Genomic DNA, 24,079 nt, shown 5'->3' on the forward strand with positions numbered 1-24,079 from the left:
TCTAATGACATATTTCTGTTTGTCTATTTAAAGGGGTGTTTCTGATACTGGCCTTAAATAGCACAAATCATCTTTTATTGTCCTCTTTTATGCCAAGCTCCCCATCTATGTTGAGCCTAGTCCTTTTTGATAATTTTGTAGGCCCATGAGTGTCGCTCCCCCTCTTCATGGAGGAACGACACAGGACCCTGCGCTGTTCTTTTGTCTGCTCGGCCCTCCCCAGGTTTGCTGCTGGTTCTTCCCGGGTTGGCTACCGACCCTTCCACTTCCGTGGAAAGGCGGTTCCCCCTGCCACTTTCCCCACTTCCGCGGGCAGCGGCACACCGCCGGCCGGCTCTCTCGGGGGCTGCTCAGATGTTCCTCAGGTGTTCCTCTTAGATGTTCCTGGTGCATGTTGTCTCTCTCCTCCTTTATAGTCCTCTTCCACCAATCCCAACTCTGCTGCCCACATGCTGAGTACGCTGCTCTCCTCCAATCAGGAGCAGGATCAGCTCCTGCAGGTCGTCACTCAAGTTGGCGAGAGACAGCTGCGTAGAAGCTGTTTACTCCTCTCCCAGCGCCATATTGTGGGAGAGCAGATGCATAGAATAAGTCTTAATTCGAGTAACAGTCTAGTCTGAGTTGCTCCCCACACATGAGTAAAGTTTATCTTTTGTGAATAGTGAAGAGAATGTGAGATGCCATATTGAAATGTTCTAAATTAAAAATATATATAAGTAATAAGTAAACGCCAGAATATCTACTAAAGAAATAATTCAAAGAAATTAAGAGGTTACATCATAAAATATTCAAACAAAAGGAAGCAGTGAAGAAGGAATAAAGGAATAAAGGGGCAGGCATTGTGGCATTGTGGGTAAAGCCACACCTATGTCTCCAGCATCCCATGTGAATATCGATTCATGTTCCAGCTGCTCCACTTCTAATCCAGCTCCCTACTAATAGCCTGGAAAGAGCAGCAGAAGATGGCCCAAGTGCTTGGGCCCCTGCCACCCACATTGGAGACCCAAATGAAGCTCCTGGCTTATGGATTCTGGCTTTGACTTGACCCAGCCCTGGCCATTACAGCCATCTGGGGAGTGAATCAGCAGTTGGAAGTTCTGTCTCTCTCTCTCGCTTTGTAATTCTGACTTTCAAATAAAGGCAGAGTTACAGAGAGAGAGGGAGAAACACAGAGAGATCTTCCATCTGCTGGTTCACTCCCCAGATGGCCACAATGGCCAGAGCAGGGCCAATCCGAAGCCAGGAGCCAGGAGTTTCTGGGTCTCCAATGCAGGTGGCAGAGACCTGAGTATTTGGGCCATCTTCTGCTGTTTTCCCAGGAGCATTAGCAGAGAGCTGGATCAGAAGTGGAGCAATCGGGATTTGAACTGCTACTCCACAGTACCAGTCCCAAAAAATAAATCTTGAAAAAAAAAGAAGAAGAAGAAGGAGGGGGGGGGAGGGGGAGGGGGAGGAGGGGGAGGAGGGGGAGGAGGAGGAGGAATAGAGCACTACCAACAAACACAAGACATGTAGAAAACAAAAAATTAAACTGGCATGATTTACTGTGTTGGTACATCAAATGTGAACGCATTGGGTAATCTAATCAAATAGCAGGGATTGTCAAACTGATTTTTTTAAAAAAAGATCCAGCTATATGCTGGATAAACAAAATAAAGAATAGAAAGACAATAGGGAAAACTCATTAAAATAAAAAGGTAGTTTTAAAAAAATAATGAAATTGGGCCGGCGCCACGGCTCACTTGGCTAGTCCTCTGCCTGCGGTGCCAGCACCCCGGGTTCTAGTCCCAGTTGGGGCACTGGATTCTGTCCTAATTGCTCCTCTTCCAGTCCAGCTCTCTGCTGTGGCCCAGAAAGGCAGTGGAGGATGGCCCAAGTGCTTGGGCCCTGCATCCGCATGGGAGACCAGGAGAAGCACCTGGCTCCTGGCTTTGGATTGGCACAGTACACCGGCCATAGCACCCATTTGGGGAGTGAACCAACATAAGGAAGACCTTTGTCTTTGTCTCTCTCTCTCTCTTTCTCTCTCACTGTCTAACTCTGCCTGTCGAAAAAAAAAAAAATAGTGAAATTGACCTTTAGTTAGATTGACCAAGAAAAAGAAGAAAGAGAACTCAAGTTACTAGAATCAGAAATGAAAGGGGTAATACTACCAATCTTACAGAATTAAAAATGATTTAAAAAGAATCCTATGAAAAATCATATACCAATGAACTGGACAATTTAGGTGAAGTAAAAAATGACTAGGAAGGAATGCTCTATAACATGAAGAAATGTTCATCTAATAATTGACAGTGTGATGCATTTATAGGCTGTTGCCTTCTCCTCTCAAGGATGCAGTAGAAGTATCAACCTGGAGAAGATGCTATACAATGCAAGAGGTGAACTCTGCCCTTAGTAAAATCCAGCTGGTGGGATATTCTCAGAAAATTGTAAGTGTTGATATCAATTTAAAGTGATTTATTGTTCTTTGCGAGAATCATTCTGTTTTCTATTTAAAGCCGTTCAGCTGCTGAAAATCTTTTACTAGTACAGGTGAAGACAGAGCATCTGTAGTTCTCCATCCTTCCAGGTTTTTGTTGGTACTCTTTCCTAACTCACATGTTCCCCATCACTAGCTAGCATTCCATTGGCCAGAATGTAATGAAATGGGAGAGAGGAATCTCATTCTCACTTTAGAACCTTACATAAACAAGTGAAATAGAGCAACAATTTGGAAATACAACTTTTGAGCACTGACCTAAAGGATTAGGGTTCCCATTTCTTCTAACTTGTCTCCAGAGGCACGCAGTAGAGGACAACCAAAAGCCTAAAACCTAACCTAAAGTGAAAAAGGATAATGCTGGCATTGCAGCGTAGCAGGTAAAGCCACTGCCTGCGATGCCGGTATCCCTTAGGGGCGCCCATTCGAGTCCCACCTGATCCACTTCCCATCCAGCTCCCTGCTGATGTGCCTGAAAAGGTAACGGAAGATGGCCCAAGTGCTTGGGCTCCTGCCACCATGTGGGAGAGCCAGATGAAGCTTCTGGCTTTGGCCTGACCCAGCCCCTGTCATTGTGGCCATTTGGGGAATGAGCCAGTAGATAAAGACATCTGTCTCTATCTCTGTCTCTGACTCTCACTCTCTCTGTCTCTCTTTTTCTCTCTCTAACGCTGCCTTTCAAATAAATATTGAAAAAGAGAAAGGATAATCAAAGTATTTGATTCTTTGGTCTTTTTGGTAATTAATATATATATTATCTTTCCCTTTTAATGAGTGGGTCTTGAGTACCTGATGACCTGGAGATGGATCCGAACTCTCAGGTGCTGAGGGAAGGCTACAGGATTGCTTTCTGTCTTTACTGTGGTCTATTGTGTATTTTACTTTTAACTTTCTCATTTGTTTTTAAATGATTTTGGCTTCTAAGCTGAGTAGGATATTTCTGTTGTTTTTTCTTGCATATTTATCTGGTATGACTGCATTACTGAAAGTTCATCATGCATTCTTACTTTGGTTCTTTCTAGGAGCTTTTTGGTGCAGTCCAGGTGACTCCTCTAAGCTCTGGCTATGCACTTGGAAGCTCCAACTGGATTATCCAGTCCCATTATGAGAAAGTATCTTACGTCTCTGGATCCTCCTTGCTTACCACACACCCCCAGGTAATTATAAATTTTTTTAACAACTTAACTTTTTCGTTATTTAACCTAAAATCGGAATGTGCCCAGAGTACCATCAGCCATTTTAAAATCTGTGTAATTTTAATCTCTATAAATACACTTTTAAACAATTAGACTATCAAAGCCCAGCATTTAGAATTGTATGTTCCTCTGAAATAATCTTGGTGTTAGGGGCACCTCTAGTATTCTCAGATTCCCTAAACCCTCCAGGGACTGTAGTATGATGTGAGACATGTAGAGTTATTTGTTTTTTGTTTTTTGTTTTTTTTAAGATTTATTTATTTATTTGAAAGTCAGAGTTACACAGAGAGAGGAGAGGCAGAGAGACAGAAAGGTCTTCCATCCGTTGGGTCACTCCCCAATTGGCTGCAGTGGCCGGAGCTGCGCCAATCTGAAGCCAGGAGCCAGGAGCTTCTTCCAGGTCTCCCACGTGAGTGCAGGGGCCCAAGGACTTGGGCCATCTTCCACTGCTTTCCCAGGCCATAGCAGAGAGCTGGATCAGAAGTGGAGCAGCCGGGTCTCGAACTGGCACCCATATGAGATGCCGGTACTTCAGGCCAGGGCATTAACCTGCTGTGCCACAGCGCAGACCCCAAGTTATTTGTTTATACAGCAAGTCTTACCCATTCAGTACTTACCAAAGGTCAAGTGTCAGGCATTCCTTAGAGACTAAGTGGTTGCCAGCAGGCAAAGTCCCTGTTAATGGATCTTATGTTCAGTTGATATAGGAAGAGGATAGTATAGAAAAAATAGACAAATATAATACTTTGCCCCATAACAATGGTTCAGTCAATGATGGCACATATACTCCTACAATGGTAGTTCCATAAGATTAATATGTGGCTGAAAAATTCCTATCGCCTGGTGAAGTCATAGCCTGGGTAATATCATAGTACAGCACATTGCTCACTCATTTGTGATGATACTGATCTAAACAAACCTGTATAGCAAGTCATATAAATATGTAACTCATACAATTGTGCATAATACATAATACTTGATAATAAGCAACTGTTGCTATTTTATATACCAGAAACCTTCAAACAGTTAAAAAAATATACATTATGTGAAAATTATGCATAGATTTCAAGGATTCTTTGCACCAAAGTTAATTTACCCTATAATTCCATTTTCCACAGACTTTTTGAAGTGCCTTCCTATTTACTGCATTATACTTTTTATTGTTATTTTAGAGTACTCCTGCTTATAAACAGAAAGGTTATGGTAAAACAGTATGCCGTGTTATTCTGGCAGCAGCCTCATGCATCTCATGTTTACCATGTCTCTTGATTGTACCAGCAAGCCAGGTTGAGACTGAGCTGTAACATCTAGGTTTGTGTAAGTGTACACTGTGATGACCACACGATGATGAAATCACCCAAGGACATATTTCTCAGGACATATCCCCATCATGAAATGACATATTGCTCACTGAACATAAATGAGCAGGGTCATTTTAAATTGTGACACGAGTGCTGAAACAACAAATCAAGGTCCTTTCTAGATTGGATGGCCTAGGAAAACCTCTGGAAAGATCTGTCTTACCTGAGACCTAAAGACCTGAGTTGTAAGGCAAAGTATTACAAAGATATGGCAGATGAAAGGCCCCTATAGCAAGAATCCGAGGGACACGTTTGAAGAGCAGAGAAGCCCATTGTGATTGCAGCGTACTGTATATACTCAGCAGTGAGGCCCAGGAGAAAAACAGAGGCCAGATCATGTAGGACTTTGTAGGCCACGATGAGGAATTTTGGTTTTATTTTAAGTGTACAGGGGGAATTGTTGGAAAGTTTTAAGTTATTCATTGTAGCTGTATCAAGAAGGTATGCACATCAACATTGTTATGCATGTCATATGTATTCCTTTTTAGGTATTTGTAAAGACTGTGTTTTCATAAATCTTGGTTCTTTCCAAGTTGTAAAGGGGTTAAGAAGTTAACTGATGGAAGAGTATGTAAATATATAGGTAACTTGTAGATATCCATATCCCATTTCATTTATTCATTTATGTATATATTTTTTAACATAAACTCAAGATTTCACTGTCTTCATGATAAAACTGAAGGTGTACCTTAGAACTAGATCATTTGACCATTTCTCTTATCTTTTCCCAGTTTAAAATGTTTGTATCTTCTGAGTCAGTTTTCTCTTAGATCTGCAGTAGGGCTCAACGTACTTGATCTTCTTTGTAGTGTTAACATTTTTCCAGATTTTCTCAATGTACCCTTATTCCTGTCATAGCATCGCTTTCCCTGGCCATAAAAGAATTCTCGACTTACTTGTAATTGCCATTTGGGGGGTTCATACTTGCCACACTTAGAAGGTCTGGCAGGTTTTAGGCATGTTCATCATGTTTTCAGGAGAGCTATCATTTTAGAAAGGAAGAAGCTATTTATTAATTAACAAAAGTTGTTTGTATTTATGGTTTACAACATGATGTTTTGATATTTGTATACATTGTGGAATGGCTTAATGGAGCTAATTCACACACCCAATTTAATGTAGGGAAAGGAACACTTTGTTCTAGGACAATAGGATACTTCTGAGCTGCTGTTTTGCATTGTTTTTTCATACCTTCTTCTTAACCAAGTTTCATCTCAAGGTCTGTCAGGGACAAGTTGCTATTTTTTCCTGTAGCTAGCAAAATTCTGGGCCCTTCCCGCTTACTGAAATCAAAAGCCCATCAATGTCATCATAATCTGCTTCATTGAATCAAAATTTTTTATTGGCAGCTTATATAATTCCTGATGCATTCTTCCATAAAAGATAGAAAGATGACTTGGCTGCCAACTCTTCCAATTTATCCTGCTTAGATCAAAGCCTTTACAGTACTATTGATGTAATTTCCAGTAAATTATTCTTACAAGGTCCATAAATTTAAAGGGAAAATAAGGTCTTGAAAGTAATGAGCAACATGCTTAAGTAATTAATTTTAATTTCTAGCTGGCAACCTGTGTTATGTGTCTAAAAGAAAAAAAATTATATTTCGCTTAACCCACACAGTTGGATTCTATATTGAATTAGCAAGATTAAGAAAAGTTTTGGTTTGAAAAAAATGTGATAGTCAACTCCAGAGGTCAGCAAACTATGGCCTGAGGACCAATCTTGAGCTGCCACCTATGTTTGGAAATAACATTGTGTTGAAATACAGCCATACCCACCCATTTGTTCATGGCTTGTTTATGGTCCTGTTGGCTCTATAATGGCAGAGGTTCACTTCAAAGTTAAATTTTGAAGGAAAAGGTTTACTTAACCCCTGGTCTCCTTGAGTGGAACCTTTACTACCTAGGTAGAACACCACAGGCTGTTATAGTGCTCTAATAAACTTGGGGAAAGGACAGAAGAAGGCTGTGGATTAAGCCTGAGGCAGTAAGAATGGAGAAACAAGTTAAAGAAAATACTGACAGGTATTTAATTCAAGAAACATTTATTGAATACCACAAAACAAAAATAAAGATTTTATGCCTGAATGACATTGAGAATGGTGATAATGACACTAATCCAGTTGACAGGGGTTGGCAGAGGGATCGTTAGTTTCAGAAGGGAGTGGTGGGTATGATGGGATATGAATTTAAAAGAACATTAGACAGATGAAAATACAGGCTTAGAACTTGGATATGAAGACAGGTCTGGAGACAGATTGGAGAGGCATCACATTTTTAAAAGTACGTGTATATAAATAAAAGGCTGAGACTGAAGATTGAACTGAAGAAACTTTTACCTACAGACAGTGGAAGGACAAGTAATTTTGTATTAAAGTGGTTGAAGAGTTAGAGGAGAATTGAGGCAGAAAAATATAGCTGCATTCCAGACAGAAAAGAAAAATAGCCTTACTGAGCACAAAGTCTCAGTACTAATTTTTTTTTATTATTTTTTATCTATTTGAGAGGCAGACAAACATGGAGAGCTCCCATCCAGTGGTTCCCTCCCCAGATGCTAAGAACAGCAAGGACTGGGCCAGGCTGATGCAAGAGCTGGGAACCCTATCCAGGTCTCCGTAACTAGCGGGAATCCAATTGCTTGAGCCATTACTCCTGCCTCTTAGGGCCTGGTAGAGCCAGGCATCTTGAGCCTCAGGAATCCTAATATGGGTTGAGGTTATCTGTTTTGTTTATTTATGTGCTTATTTGAAAGTCAGAGTTACAGAGAGAGGGAGGGACACAAATAGAAATCTTCCATCTACTGATTCACTCCTACAAGTAGCTATAACAGTTAGGGCGGAGCCAGTCTGAAACCAGGAATTATATTGTATAAATGTAAACAAAATACTGACCAACTGACTCCAGGAAGGCATTTTAAAAAGGATTGTGATTACAAAAGATTTATCCCAAGAATACAAGGATGTTTATATGTGAGAAAAACTAACACTGCATTCATTACATTAACAGTCTAAAGCAGAAAAATCATAGATTCAGAAAAAGCATTTGCTAAGGTGCAACATATAAAAAAATAAGAAGGCATATAAGGCATATATATAAGGCATATAACCATACTTTTTGAAATCTCTTTTTTTTTTTTTTTTCGACAGGCAGAGTGGACAGTGAGATAGAGAGACAGAGAGAAAGGTCTTCCTTTTGCCGTTGGTTCACCCTCCAATGGCCGCTGCAGCCGGCGCACTGCAGGCAGCACACTGCGCTGATCCAAAGCCAGGAGCCAAGTGTTTCTCCTGGTCTCCCATGGGGTGCAGGGCCCAAGCACTTGGGCCATCCTCCACTGCACTCCCTGGCCACAGCGGAGAGCTGGCCTGGAAGAAGGGCAACCGGGACAGACTCCAATGCCCCGACCGGGACTAGAACCCAGTGTGCCGGCGCCGCAAGGTGGAGGATTAGCCTAGTGAGCCGTGGCGCCGGAAGACTTTTTGAAATCTAATTCAGGACAAAGGTGTCCACTACCATCAGTCTGTTTAAGGTGTTACTAGAGAGCTCAGTTATGGGAGGAAAAAAAAGAAACACAAGATACAAGGGTTGAAATTGTTACTTCTTTGTAGATAACATCATCATCAATAGATCAATGATAGAACTAATATTAATTCAGTGTAATTGCTAAATATAAAATAAATTAAAAAATGAGTACTGGGGCATGTACTTAGCCTAGGAATTAAGATGTCCTCATCCTGGGTCAGCATTGCGGTGTAGCAGGTAAAGCTGCCACCTGCAATGCTGGCATCCCATACGAGTACCAGTTCATGTCTCAGCTGCTCCACTTCCGATCCAGCTCCCTGCTAAAGGCCTGGGAAAAGCTTGGGCCCCTGCGACCCATGTGAGAGAACCAGAAGAAGCTCCTGGCACACGCATCACATGTGATATATATATATATCACAGTTTCTTTATCCGGTCATCAGTTGATGGACATCTGGATTGATTCCATATCTTAGCTATAAACATAGGGGAACAGATAACTCTTTCATATGCTGATTTCATTTCCTTCAGGTAAATTCCCAGGAGTGGAATGACTGGGTCATATGATAGATCTGTTTTCAATTCTGTGAGGAATCTCCATATTGTCTTCCATAGTGGTTATACTAGTTTACATTCCTACCACCAACAGTGTATTAGGATACCTTTTTCCCCACATCCTTGCCAGCATTTGTTATTTTTTGATTTTTGGATGATATCCATTCCAAATGGTGGTGAGGTAAAACCTCATTATGGTTTTTATTTGCATTTCCCTAATGGCTAGTGATCCTGAGCATCTTTTTATGTATCTCTTGGTATCTGTATTTCATCCTTTGAAAAATGCCTGTTCATGTCCTTTGTCTTAACTGGACTGTTTTATTGTTGGGTTTCTTGAGCTTCTTATACATCCTGGATGTTAATCCTTTATCAGTTATATAGTTTGCAAATATTTTCTCCCATTCTGTCAGTTGCCTATTTGTTGATGTTTCTTTTGCTGGGCAGAAGCGCCTTGGCTTGATATAATTCCATTTGTCTATTTTTGCCTTTATTACCTATGCTTCTGGGGTCTTATCCAGTAAGTCTTTGCCTATACTAGTGTCTTGCATTGTTTTCCCCTAGTGATTCGATGGTTTCAGATCTTAGATTTAGATCTCTGATCCATTGTGAATCAATTTTTGTTTAGGGTATAAGGTAGAAGTCTTGTTTCATAATTGTGCATGCAGAGATCCAATTTTCCTAACACCATTTGTTGAAGAGATTATTGTCCTTTTCTCACAGAGTGATTTTAGCTCTTTTGTCAAAGATAAGTTGGTTACAGATGTGTGGATTGATTTCTGGGCGCTCTAATTTGTTCCATTGGTCCACATATCTATTCTCATGTGAGTACCAGGCTGTTTTGATTATAACTGCCCTATAATAACATCTCTATTTTTGTTGAAGGTACCCAGCAGATCCCCATATACATCATACTTCCACTGTTTTATCTTTTACTTTGAGAGTAAATCTACTGAGCAATCCCCAAATTGCTTGCAAATTGGCAACACTGGACTCCTTGCCTCCTTAGTCTTTTAAATCATTTTACTTTCGACATTTCTTTTAGACTACATCTGTGACTTCAGATTTAGAAGTCCCCTAGCAGAGTTGGAGAACATCCCGCCTGTGGGCCATGTAAGGTGCGAAGTCATTTGGTCTGTCCCTGCCAGGGCAACCTCAGGCAGGACTCAAATCTGTAGCAGGCTGATTTTTTAAGTTCATAATTTTGTATGGCCCTCAAATGATGTTAAATACTCAAATGGCATTTCACAGAAAAAAAAATTTCCCACCCCTGCTTAAAGGTTTTTTTCATTTGTTTCAGTTTTACCCTTGGTACTTTTTGTTGATGAAAGGCAGTATAAGAGAGGGAGGGAGGGACAAAGAGATCTTGCATCTGCCTGTTTACTCCCAGGTGACCACAAAAGCCAGGGCTAGGCCAGCCAAAGCCAGGAGCCAAGAACTCCATCCAGGTCTCCTGCATGGTGGCAGAGACCCAACTAGTTGGGCCATCTTCCTCTGCTTGCCTAGGCACATTCGTGGGGAGCTGGATTGGAAGCAGAACAGCCAGGACTCCAAACCTTACTCTGTTATGTGATGCTTGTGCCATGAGTGGTGACTTAACCTGCTGTGCCACAATGCCACCCCCTTCAAGGTCTTACGATGTCCATTGTCCTAAGTATCTAGTCTAATCTCAGCTGTCTACTTGTTCCATTTCCTCAGCTGCCATGAAATTATAATTTCTTCCCTTTGTGTTTGGGTTGCCATAAGCAAGCATTGTGCTAGAGAGCGGGAAAGAAATCCTAACATTCAAGGAGCTCCATAGACCTTTGTGGGACACAGAGAAATAAATAGGCAATCACAATTCAGTGTGTTTAGTGCCGAGTTAGAAAGGACTGGATGTTCTGGGGACACATGCAGGAGGGGACATTTTGGTAGAGGAGAAAGAAGGGATGTCACAGAGATGTTCCAGTAGCTCACATTGAATCTTAAGTTTCTTAGCAAAAGAAGAAAACAAGAACTAAAACTTCATCTGCCAAAAAGCCATCTGCTACTGACCTCACTTGACCTGGTGCAGCTCTCTAGCCTGCTTGCCTCTTGGCATGTATACTCTGAGCAACTCATAAACATTGTGTTAGATTTTCTGTGGATTTTAGAAAAATTTTTGTTTTTCATTATACATTAATGCTGTCTCTTTGATTATATTGTAAAAGCTTCTAGAAATAGAGACTTCTTTTTCTCAGGCCTTAAGTAAAGTGTTCAATAAAGTAGCATCTGAGGACCAACACCATAGCCAGAGCACTCCTGGGCCTAGGGGCTTCCACAGTTTTATTCCATAAGCTCATTTGTGACTTTCAGTTCAGTGAGGTGTATTTATTTCATCATTAGACAAGGTGGATTTTGCTTTGTGTGTATGTGCATGTGAACAAAGTTCTCCCATTTGAAGCACCGAGTAAGTGGCTATGACACCAGTAATTTATACATTTGCCCTTTAGTGGGGAAATGGAGATGTCTGAGGTGTCACCTTGGTTTGGAGAGTGTCACTAACAGCCTTTTAAGCTTGGCTTTTTACTGGCGCCCTGGGAGTTGACAACAATGTCTCTAAGTTATAGGCTGACCTGATTGTGAAGCCTCTTGTGACTGCTCTTACTCGGGATGTTCACACTGTAGGTACGCCTCAGTCTGTGAGCATTTAATTTTCAAAGGAAGAATACGCTGGTGTCTGAGGTTCAGAGATAATGTTTTCAGGGCCAGAGTTTGCTCCCCATTATATGTTTTCATCTGGATTGGTAGTTCTTAACCTTTTAGGAGTCCTGGCCCATAATAAAGCCCAGTAAGATCTGTGGGGAAATGTACACAGGCATACAAAGAATTGCATAGTCCATTTCAGGGGGTTCCTGGACTCTGAAGTCCCCCATCAGCCCTGGGGATTATTATTGGCTTCTTCTAACAAGGTTCATATCAAATTGTTGCTTTTTAAACTAATTATGTTACCCAATATGATCCTTTGTCACTTTTGTCACCATTTTGGTTTCATCTCGTTGGTGCCTGCACACAGGATACAATTCCAGCCTCATTACACATCTGCTGCTAAAAATCCTTTGCACTTTACTTCTTCCTTCCTTCCTTCCTCCCTCCCTCCCTCCCTCCCTCCCTCCCTCCCTCCCTCCCTCCCTCCCTCCCTTCCTTCCTTCCTTCCTTCCTTCGGGGAAAACAATGAATGTTTCTCTATTTGTTTGAGAAGACCAAATCCATAGATCATTTCTTCAGATAAAAACCTTTTTTTTTTTTAAGATTTATTTATTTGATAGGCAGAGTGACAGAGAGATCTTCCACCCTCTGTTTCATTCCTTAAATTGCTGCAACAGCCAGGACTGAGCCAGGCTGAAGCCAGGAGCCAGGAGCTTCTTCCAGGTCTCTCATGAGGGTACAGGGATCCAAGCACTTGGGCCATGCTCCACTGCTTTCCCAGGCACGTTAGCAGAGAACTGGATCAGAAGTGGAGCAGCTGGGACTCAAAATGGCATCCATATGGGATGCTGGCTCTACAGTGGCAGCTTTACCTGCTGGCCCCAAGACAAAGCTTTTTACAGGTATAGGTGCATGTTTGTGCAAAAGGGTATTATATACAGTTGTCATATTCACACTGGACTTTTATATGCCCACATTAAAGAAATGTTTTTCAGGTTATAAAACAGCTTATAGCATGTGACCACAATGATGTTATTTAAAAACTAATGAAGACCATCTATCTGAGCTTGTATAAAACACTGAGGGAAAATACCTTGAAAGGCACATTCCTCAGAGAATAACAGTGTACAGATGGTAGGACTTTGCTGGGATACTAGTCAGACTTTTCTTTTTTTACTGGGAAATTTACTCAGAGAAAGGAGACATGAGACTTCCTAATAAACTCTATTACTAGCTCTTCTTTTCTCCTAACATTCCAGTGAGGATTTTAAGTGGAGAATAGGAAAAGATGTGTCACAAATGAAAACATGCAGCATCACAACCTATGAACCTCCTTCTTGGTTCCAGTCCGAGTCCTTATTTATTTAGAAAAGACAGTAATTTTTGGAAATGGTATATAAGCAATCAAAATGAAATTCAAATTGTACTGGGTAAAGACAAAACACAACATCCTAAGTTCCATCTCATCCTATGCTAAAGGATTTCCAAGTCCACAACAAAGATGGCAACTCAGGAGATTCACACGAGTTTCCTGGGGAAAATAAGTGAAGGCAGCTCTGTTTCTTAAGAAACCCAATCAAGAGCCATGGCAAATCACTGCACTATAGTCAGGGAATTAGGAGCAGGCATAGGTTTCTAATTCCTAATCCAGTGTTCTTCGGCCTCCTCTGCCACTAGGACATCGTGTAAATTACCTCATCTCTTCCGTCCCAGCTCCATATTCCCAGTAATGTACACTTATTTCCTGTACTTCCCAGAGTTATTTTGAGAATCAAATTATGCAGTGTGCTAGTGCTTAAAGTGTGAGTCCCAGAGCAGCACCAGGAGCAGCTCCTTGGAACTTGTTAGAAGTGTAGATTCTCAGCTCCAACTCAGATCCGAATCGAAAACTCTGGGATTGGGCCCAACAATCCATGTTTAACAAACCCTCACACAGGGTAAGTTTAGAGACTCACCATGTGAGATGGCATCATTAGAGAGTAAAGTGTGTTATAGAAATATGAGATGCTGGGGCCAGCATTGTGGCATAAGGAGTTAAGCCGCTGCCTGCAATGCTGGCATCCCATAAGGGCTGCTCTGCTTCCAATCCAGCACCCTGCTTTTGCACCTGGGAAAGCAGTGGAAGATGGCGCAAGTCCTTGGGTCCCTGTACCCATGTGGGAGACCCTGATGGAGCTCTTGGCTTTGACCTGGCGCAGCCCCTGCCATTGCAGCCATCGGGGGAGTGAACCAGTGGATGGATGTTTTCTCTCTTTCCCTTGCTCTCTTTGTAACTCTGCCTTTCAGATAAATAAAATAAATCTTTAAAAAGAAATATGAGATGCTTTAATTTAAAGTTTGTATAGTGAAACATAATGATCTTCAGTTTCCAATTCTATGAATTTTTATACCATGTAATCACCACCCTCAAGTATAGAATTCATTCATCTCTCCATTGAGTTTCTTGTGCTTCCTCCTGTTGCCCTGCCCTTTGGCAACTGCTGTTCAGTGACGGGTTTTTTTCATGAGCAGGGATAACAGAACTTGCTGCTGGAATGGACACACAAAGAGTGATACTTTATTCTCCTGCTCATTTACTGTTGGTGGATAACAATTCCTTTTCAAATTACTAAGCATAGTTCTCTGTTGTTTTTCAGCCCATGGATCAAACTTCTCTCAAAAACAGCGATGTTCTTGTTCTGACAGGGCTTACCCAGATTCCCACTGCAAACCCGGATGGCATGGTGGGAGAGTTCTGCAGCAACCTAGGTAGGCAGCTGTCTCAGGTCTGCCCTTCGCACAGACATCTTGAACTTACGTTTTGATTCCTTACTTGTATAATGCTCTTTGCCCCTTCCCTTCACATTCACATCTTCTGATGCCTCTTTTAAGCCTCCATCCATTTTATATTTTGAATTTACAACAGTGGTACAATGAAGAAGTGTATCCTTTCCCCGTTAATTTTTGGTTGGTTTATGTTTTCTTCTTTGAGGGTAAGACTAAATTGAGAGGCATGAGATATTTTCTCTCTGGAGGAAATTTATTTTCCTTTGGATATAATTATCAATAAAATCGAGAAATCCTTTTTTTTTATAAAGATTGATTTTTTTATTTATTTGAAATAAATGAAAGAGGAGGAGAGACAGAAATCTTTCATCCACTGGTTCAATCCCCAGATGTTCACAATGGCTGGCACTGAGCCAGGCTGAAGCCAGGAGCCCAGAGCTTCTTCCTGGTTTCTCATGTTGGTGCAGGAGCCCAAGCACTTGGGCTATCTTCCACTGCTTTCCCAGGCACATATGAGCTCATCTCCTTCATCTCTGACAACTTTAATTGATAATACTTGTGCTCTAGAAAGACAAAATGGTCATCTTTCTACATTTACATTGAGATTTCACTTACCCATGTTATAGTCATAGTCTGTTTTTGTCCTTTACTGTTTTAAACCAAAGATGATTTATTCTTACCTTGGAAAAATTATTGGACTGGTCTCAACTAAAGACTTTGGTTTGTCTTTTGTTTATAATGTAGAGTCATAGACTCAAGTAGTGTAGTTTTTAAAACATTTTTTAATTGAGAAGCACAAAGAGAGAGAGGGAAGGAGAGCACTGTCGTCACTGGTTCACTCTCCACATGTTCGCAAGGCAGGGGACTGAAACCAAGAGTCGGGAACTCAGTCCCAGTTTTTCATGTGAGTGACAGGAGCCAAATTACTTATGTCATCACTGCTGCCTCCCAGTATCCATGTTAGCAGGAAGCTGGAATAAGGAACTAGAACCAGGGATCAAACCCTAGTACTCTTATAATGTCTTAACCTAGTAAGCTAAACTCCTTGCCCCCTTTTTAAAACATTTTTTTTTTAGATTTATTTGAGACAGAAATACAAATAGAGGAAGAATAGAACTCTAAACTTCAAGAAACTTTATTCCGCATCCTTTGTCTCTCAGAGTGGGTTTGCTAACTGCTTGCTTTAAGATCAACACGACTACTTATTAAAAATTCAAATTTGAGGGGCCACTGCTATGGCATAGTACGTTAAGCTTCTGCCTACAGTGCCAGTATTTTTAATTCCATTTTCCATGAACTTTTTATTTCCTGTTATAAAGTGATTTTATTAAATTGATTTGGGGGGCCGGCATTGTGGTGTAGTGGATAAAACACCACCTGCTGTGCTGGCATTTCCATATGGGTGCTGGTTCAAGTCCCAGGTACTCCACTTCTGATCCAGCTTTCTGCTATGGCCTCGGAAAGCAGTGGAAGATGGCCCAAGTCCTTAGGCCCCAACACCCACGTGGAAGGCCTGGGAGAAGCTCCTAGCTCCTGGCTTCGATTGGTCTGGCTCCAGCCATTGCTGCCATTTAGGGAGTGAACCAGCAAATGAAGACCTCTTTGTCTCTCCCTCTCTATTTAACTGTGTAACTCTGCCTCTCAAATAAATAATAAATCTTTTTTTAAAAAAATGCAAATTTGAGGAACCTATCAACAAACCTGATAAGTCAGAATCTCTTCGGGAAGAGAGACACAGGAGAAAAGCTGCATTTTTAAAATACATATCCCTGACAGTTTTCAGTCAAACTAAAGATTAAGAATCACTGATCTCATTCATTCCCCTCATTTAAATGATGGAGAAATTGAGGTCCAGCAAGGTTTTTAGGGCTCACTTGTAGTCCTATAGCTTGGGACCAAGGCAGACTAAAGCTAGGCTTTTGAGCCATGACCACAAAAGTTGATTTTTTTGCCATTTTACCATACTCTAATAATGACCAATTATACCAGTACTCAAGTTATAGAATCTGGGTGAACCTATACATCAGATTTGAGAAGAGAGAAGGATATGAGGCATTAAAGACTTAATGTTCTGTATCCAATAGCCATATGCATCAATCAATTTGTCTTGGAAACTAAGCAAAAAACAAGCATGAGTAGATACTTTTTTTAAAGTAAATTATGGAGAATTTTTTTTAGAGATATATTTTATTTATTTGAAAGAAAATACAGACAGAGAAGGAGAGACAGAGAGAGAGAGAGAGATCGTCCGTCTGATGGTTCACTCCCCAAATGGCCTCAATGGCCTGGGTTAGGCCAGACAAAAGCCAGGAGCTTCTTCCAGGTCTCTCAGGGGCCTAAGCACTGGGCCATCTGCTGCTGCTTTTCCAGGCACATTAGCAGGGAGCTGGGTCAGAACTGGAGCAACCAGGACATGGACCAGTGCCCAGATGAGATCACAGGCAGTGTCACCACAGTACTGCTACACCACAATGCTGGCCCCGAGAAGTTTTTGTTTTTATAGACAAACCCTATTGAAGGAAAACACTGATATGAGTTAAATGGAATAAATTGGGCCTGATTCCTTATAGGAATCAGAGAAGGAGCTTAGAGTTTCTATCCTGAAACTCAGCTGCTATTGGTAACCTTTAAAGCCCAAGCCTTGGGGCTGGCATTTGCCCTGCTGGTTTAGATGCCCATGTTTCATGTCAGAGTGCCTTGGTCTGAGTCCTGACTCCACTCCCAAACCTACCTTCCTGATTGCGCACCCTGGGAGGAAGCAGATGATGGCTCAAGTAGTTGGGCCCCTGCCGCCCACACGGGAGACTTGGGTTAAGTTCCCAGCTCCCGGCTTCAGTCCCTCTTGCCAGCATAGGGTGGATGAACCAGCAAATGGAAGCTCTCTGTCTGTCCCTGTTTCCCTGCCTCTCAGATAAATACATAAAATTAAAAAACAAAACAAACAAACAAACCAAAAAAACCAAAAAACATGCCCTTAAATGTATACTTTATTCCCAGAGGCTTAGACTATGATGAAAAAATCAGCTGTCAGCACTGAGATTGCTTTGCTTTGCTGCTGTTCTTCAGATGAGCAGGTTATTATTCATGTGAGTCACTTACAAGAACAGAAGTAGGAAAAAACAAAAACAAATGCAAATGCTCTTTTCAAAGTTACAGTCTACTTGTACAACATTCTGCCTTTTGATACGGTTTTTGTTTGTGTTTTTTTTTTTTTTTCCTCTCCTCTGTCTTCTACTTTCCTAGCTCTGACAGTCCGAAATGGAGGAAACGTGTTGGTTCCCTGCTACCCTTCTGGAGTGATCTATGACCTCCTCGAGTGCCTGTATCAATACATTGACTCTGCTGGACTCTCCAGTGTCCCCTTCTACTTCATCTCCCCAGTGGCTAATAGCTCACTTGAGTTTTCCCAGATTTTTGCCGAGTGGTATGTCAGTGTTCTCTGTGAATTCTATTTGTTTGAGTACATTCAAGGACTAAGAAAAATATCCTGCTTTTTTTTCATATTATTCTGAAGCTTTTATTTTGTTGTTTTTCCATACCTGTGATGAGAAAATTGTATTACTAAAAGCCAAACATGTTACATTGGTAGAGTTTAGAAAGGCAGTTATCAAGGAGGGAGGGATGACTCAGCCAACACTTTCAGAATCAGTCACACAAATATTATATATTTACCATTTTACATGCTACCCTCTGCCTGATACAAAGTGAAGTGACATTTTGAAAGCTAAAAAAATTTTCACGTCCAAGCTCACGTTGCCTAAAATGTGTGAGACCAAGTTTGATAAGACAAACTAGAGTTTTTCTATTTCATTAACATGGTGTTTGACAAAACTGTATTTTTAGTACAGCAGGAAATTGATCAAACCTTAGAGTCAGCAAATTTTCAAACATTATAAAGTTTGTGAATCTTTTTAGGATTATTTAGATGCATGTTTGGTTTAATTCCCTTAGCCAAGAAAAGGAGGCAGAGAAATAAAGTAATTTACAGTATATGTGATAGTGCCTTAGAATGGTCCTTCTCAGCCTTCTCGGCTACAGCACGCACCGTGTACAGGGCAAGTTTAATCCCTTTCGGTAGTGCACTAGCCAACTGGACACAGCATTTACTAGTGTCGAATTTAAAAGTAATGTGTACATTGTGTGTTGTAACATATTCATATGTTGTGTTGCCCGTTTCTGCTTCTTTTAAGTACATTTTCTCCCTTTTTGTGGCTTTTTCTTCACTGTATTTACACTCAGGCTTCTCCATCCCATGTGCGTTTTGTTCATCTTTGTCGGTAGAACTGTCACTTCTTATTGGTACCCACTGAGTTTTACTTCGCACACAGGATTTTTTTCCTCCAACATAGGAAGGCAATCTTGAATAATTAATAGTTTACCCTAAGTGCCACTTGCAGGTAGAGAATTTCTCCATCCAAATCCTCAGTAAAAATATGGGAAAAAAGTATCCCCAGGGCCAGCCCTGTGAGCCCTGGGCACTGTGTCCCATCCAGGTGGGTGTGCTTCAAGTCCATGTTTCACCTGTCGTGTTCCATGTTGTCAGAAAATCTCATTAGATGGAATTCAGGACTAATAAAATGAGAGCACTGCAGGTTGTTTTTGCATTTCTGATTTTTAGAGAGTACAGGCAATACATGTTTACTCTGAGGGGAAAACAGCTATAGAAAACAGTAAAGACGCTGAACCATAATTCCACTATCCAGAAGTAACTTTACCACTGTAAGCATTCTGATATGTTTATTCTTTCTACATTGGAATCATGCTGAATATTAATTTTTTAATCCTTTTTAAAAATTAAGTATTAAAGCTTAAAAAAATCTTTGAGAAAAAAATTTCTACATAACTGCATTATTACATTACTTGTGCATCATTTGTGTATGGTTTAATTTAGCTAAGTATTTTCTCAGTATTAGACGGAAGGGCTTTTCCCAATTTTTTGCTTTTAGTAATAAATCTTCCATTAATACCATTCTATTTCTATATGACAATATCTTCTGCTTTAGGTAAATTACTAAAAGTGGGATTACTGGAACAAAGGGTATAATTTTTCTTTAATGTTCATTATCTAAATCTAAATTGCTTTCCAGAAAGATTTTTATGTAAATTGTTCCCTTTTTACCCATTTTCTTAGTAGAGGTTTTCCATTTCTCTTACTTATTTGAGCTTTTTTATATATATATTAAAGACATAAACCTTTTTTTGTATTTCTATAGAATTTTTTCCCTATTTTGACACCTATATTTGAATTTTGCCTTTGATCTTTTTTCTAGTTTTTGAGTAATAATGCTTTGGAATAATTTTAAATATAGAGAAAAGTAAAAATATTGTACAAAGAGTTCCAATATATCTTTTACTCAGTTTCCTCTAATGTTAATCTTTCATCTGATCATATATATCTGTCAAAGGTAAGAAATTAACAATAACAAACTAGTATTAACTCCAATCTTTGTTCTACTTCTATGAGTTTTTTTCATTAAAATATCTTTTTATTTTCCAGGATCCAATCCAAGATACCGCAATGCATTTGGACCTTTGATTTTTTATGTATTTTTTTTAAACTTTTTGCCTTTAGATATTGATAGTTTTAGTCTCTCTCACTATTTCTTCTATTGATAATTATGTTTAGAAAATTTTTTCCTCTGTAAGTGTACATTATTAAGCATAATTTCTTTCAGTTTTGTTGTAGTTTCTTTTCCCTTTTTGCTCATCCTCCCAACTATTTATCTGGATAATGCGAAAAGAAGCATTAACTTAGTTTTTTCTTTTTCCAAAAACCAAGTAATTGCATGTCTAAGTATTATTAATTAAATAATTTTAACTTTTTCAACAGATTTATATTAATTTTGTGTGTTAAACTTTTATATGTACTAAGTTTTATTTCTGAACTATCCTAATTTGTTTATCTATGCTTTGGCGAATTTGATACTAATATGTTTTGCTAACTAGCATCATTTATAATTGTACACTGTAGTAAAAAACATTTCTCCTTTAATTATTTTCTTAATCACAATTCACTGAACTGTTCTTGCTTGAGAACTGAACATCACTTTCCAGAATATCTTTTTGAGTACCTTGAACCCTATAAATTACAAATTGATATCCTTTTAGTAGTCTTCCTATGCCATGACACAAGATGTTTCTCTCAAGCTTTTTTTTAAATTAATTAATTAATTTATTTTTTAGGGAATACAAATTTCATAAGTACAACTTTAGGAATATAGTTATTCTTTCCACCATACCCGCTCTCTCCCCTTCCCAGTCCCATTCTCCATTAAGATTCATTTTCAGTTAACTTTGTACACAGAAGACCAACTCTCTACTAAGTAAAGATTTCAACAATTTGCACACATGCACACACACACACCAAACCTGAGAACTAGTATTATAGTTAACTCTCATAATACAACTCATTAAGGACAGAGGTCCTGCATGGGGAGTTAGTGCAAAGTGACTCCTGTTATTAATTTAACAATTAACACTCATATATGACGTCAGTGATCACCCTAGGCTCTTGACATGAGCTGCCTAGGCTATGGAAGCCTTTTAAATCCAAAAACTCTGTCAGTATTTGGACAAGGCCATAAGCAAAGTGGACGTTCTCTCCTCCCTTCAGAGAAAAGTATATCCTTCTTTGATGGCCACTTCTTTTCACTGGAATCTCACTCACAGGTCCTTCATGTAGAACATTTTTTGCCACAGTTTCTTGGCTTTCCATGCCTGAAATGCTCTCATAGACTTTTCAGCCAGACCAGGAAGCCTTAAGGGCTGATTCTGAGGTCAGAGTGTTACTTAAAGCGACTGTCATTCTATGAGCCTGCTGTGTTGACTGCTTCCCATGTTGGAACATTCTCTCCTTTTTAATTCTATTATTACCAGATACTTGATCCTATTTATATGATCACTTTAACACTTAATCCTATCTATTTGTTCACTTTAACACTTAATATGATCACTTTAACACTTAAGATGGCATTTTTACCACTGAGCTTAATGGGATTTGGGGTCCCATGACAAGTTTTTAAACTGTACCCTTAGAAGTAAGTCCATAGGAATGTATGCAGAACTATACAGCTTTATAGTTAGAAACTTCTTCCTCCCTCTCTTATTCCCACTCTTGTTCTTACTGAGATACATCCTCAATTGACTTTATACATATATGATTAACTCATTGTTAAGTAAAGAGTTCAACAAATAGTGTGAACAAAAAACAAAAAAAAACACAAAACTTTCTCAACATTCAAGACAAGGGCAGCTCAAGTAATGCCTTCTCGAAGTGTCAATTTCACTTCTACAGATTTTGTTTTACGTACCCTATTAGTTCTCACAGATCAGGGAGAACATATGGCATTTGTCCCTTTGGGACTGGCTTATTTCACTAAGTATTTATTTATCACCAGTATTTATTTATTCAGTATTAAGTATTTATTTATTCACCAGATTTATCCATTTTGTTGCAGATGACCAGATTTCATTTTTTTAAACGCTGTGTAGTATTCCATAATGTGCATATCCCATAATTGCTTTATGCAATCTTCGGTTGACAAGCACTTAGATTGATTTTATGTGTTAGCTATTATGAATTGAACTGCAATAAACGTGGAAATGCAGATAACTCTTTTACTTACTGATTTCATTTCCCTTGGGTAAATTCCCAGGCAAGATTGTGATGGCTGGGACCTATGATAGGTCTATATTCAGATTTCTGAGGTATCTCCATACCATCCTCCATAGTGGCTTTACCAGTTTACATTCCCACCAACAGTGTGTTAGGATACCTGTTTCCCCACATCCTCACCAGCCTTTGTTGTTTGTTGATTTTTGTATGAAGGCCTTTCTAACTGGGGTGAGGTAAAACCTCATGGTGGTTTTGATTTGCATTTCCCCAACAGCTAGTAATCCTGGACATTTTTTGATGTGTCTGTTGGATTTGGATTTCCTCTTTTGAAAAATGTCTGTTTAAGTCCTTTGCCCAACTCTTAACTCAGTTGTTTGTTTTGTTGTTGTGGAGTTTCTTGATCTCTTTATATATTCTGGTTATTAATCCTTTATTGGTTGCATAGTTTACAAATAATTTCTCCCATTCTGTTGGTTTCCTCTTCACTTTCCTGGTTGTTTCTTTTGCAGTATGGAAACCTCTCAATTCTCTCAAGCTTCTTTGATGTCCATCACTGAAATCTTAAACATAGTGATCATATAATTACTTCTACCTGTTTCTGTGTATAGTTCTATGTCGTTCCACCCATAAACCTTTGTTAAGTGCCACCACATTTTAAGCACTCAAGATAACAAAAGGGTCTCTGACCTTGAGGAGTCTATCATTAAGGAAGAGGCAGTTGTATAAACCTCCTACCACTTTGAAATAATCTGATACAGATACATGTACACATTCAAAGAGTACATCAAAGAGTTAATGGGAGGTGAAAATAAAAAGATAAGTCTATTTTGGTGCAAAAAGTTTGAAATCCTTGCATATGAGAGAGATCTTCAGAAAGTTCATGGAAAGCACCTCTTGTGAGAAAACTATACATGGATTTCCGTTCATTTTGCACCCAAATAAATTTATCCAGTTTTAATGCCAGCCAGGGCTGGACCAAGCTGAAGCCAGGAAACACAACTCCATCTGGGTCTCCATGTTGGTGCAGGGGCCCAAGCACTCAGGCCATCCTCCACTGCCTTCCCACACTCATTAGGAGGGAGTTGGGTCAGAAGCAGAGTGGCCAGGTCTTGAACCCGCACCCTGATATGGGATGCCTGCAACACAGGTAGCAGCTTAACCCACTGTGGCACAACATTGGCTCACAAAGGTAGCAGAGTTGCTGATTGGGATTAGGGAAACCTCAGCCAGGCCATCCCAGTGAGTGCTGGTGGGCAGGGGGATTCCTTTTATGAAACAAGGTTCACAGCTCACTGATTGAGCACGCTTCCCTGTTTCACCTTGTTCTCCTTTCTTATACAACTTGCCTGTAAAGCACTCTTCCTCCCTACATAAAGAGCTCAGTTACTGAAGTGGACAGATGCTCCAGATTTGCATTAACTTCACAAGTAGTCACTGTGGACCTAGGTGAGGCCTGGCTCCCCAACCCAGGACCACCACAGCCTACTCTGAAGTTTTATTCCCTCTCCTCTTCATTGCTCTGAGAGTTGCTCTGGGCTTTCAGCCTCCAACCCAGCTGCTCACCTAGGTCACTAGGTGGCTCCCACTGTGGCTCCCAGGCCACATGGCTCCTGTTCTCAAGGGTTCTACTCTGACCTTTGTGTGGTCCTGCTTTGACACCTGCAGAAACCCACCTCTTGGCTATCCTGATGTCATCTCCAGTTCTAAGCTAAAAGCACATTTACTTACTGCCTTGTTTGGGTGTTCTGTCTTCACAGAGGGTGGAGGTAAGAAGGAATGGCTCCTGAAGGGCTCTGATCTTTTGATGAGTAAGCATTATCCTGAAGAGCATGTACCTTGTCAGGCCTGGCTGTCAAAGAGTAAGAGGGTCTCTCAGACTCCTAGTTAGAGACTATTCTGGAAGCATTGCTTGTTCCTCATTTTTC

The 24,079-nt window shown here is 40.2% G+C and overlaps 1 protein-coding gene across 3 annotated transcripts in view; it reads left to right on the top strand.

Annotated features, from left to right (window-relative positions):
- Positions 1 to 24,079, top strand: part of INTS9 (integrator complex subunit 9) — a 148,002-nt gene that overhangs the window by 94,846 nt on the left and 29,077 nt on the right. For all 3 annotated transcript variants that reach the window (XM_008249049.4, XM_070068217.1, XM_051842540.2), the window contains 4 exons: positions 2,312 to 2,432; positions 3,505 to 3,639; positions 14,410 to 14,521; positions 17,783 to 17,963. In XM_008249049.4, coding sequence (XP_008247271.1) covers positions 2,312 to 2,432; positions 3,505 to 3,639; positions 14,410 to 14,521; positions 17,783 to 17,963 — 549 coding nt within the window. The remainder of the gene's footprint in view (positions 1 to 2,311; positions 2,433 to 3,504; positions 3,640 to 14,409; positions 14,522 to 17,782; positions 17,964 to 24,079) is intronic.

This window comes from Oryctolagus cuniculus, chromosome 2 (assembly GCF_964237555.1).
Source record: "Oryctolagus cuniculus chromosome 2, mOryCun1.1, whole genome shotgun sequence".
Lineage (NCBI taxonomy): Eukaryota > Metazoa > Chordata > Mammalia > Lagomorpha > Leporidae > Oryctolagus > Oryctolagus cuniculus.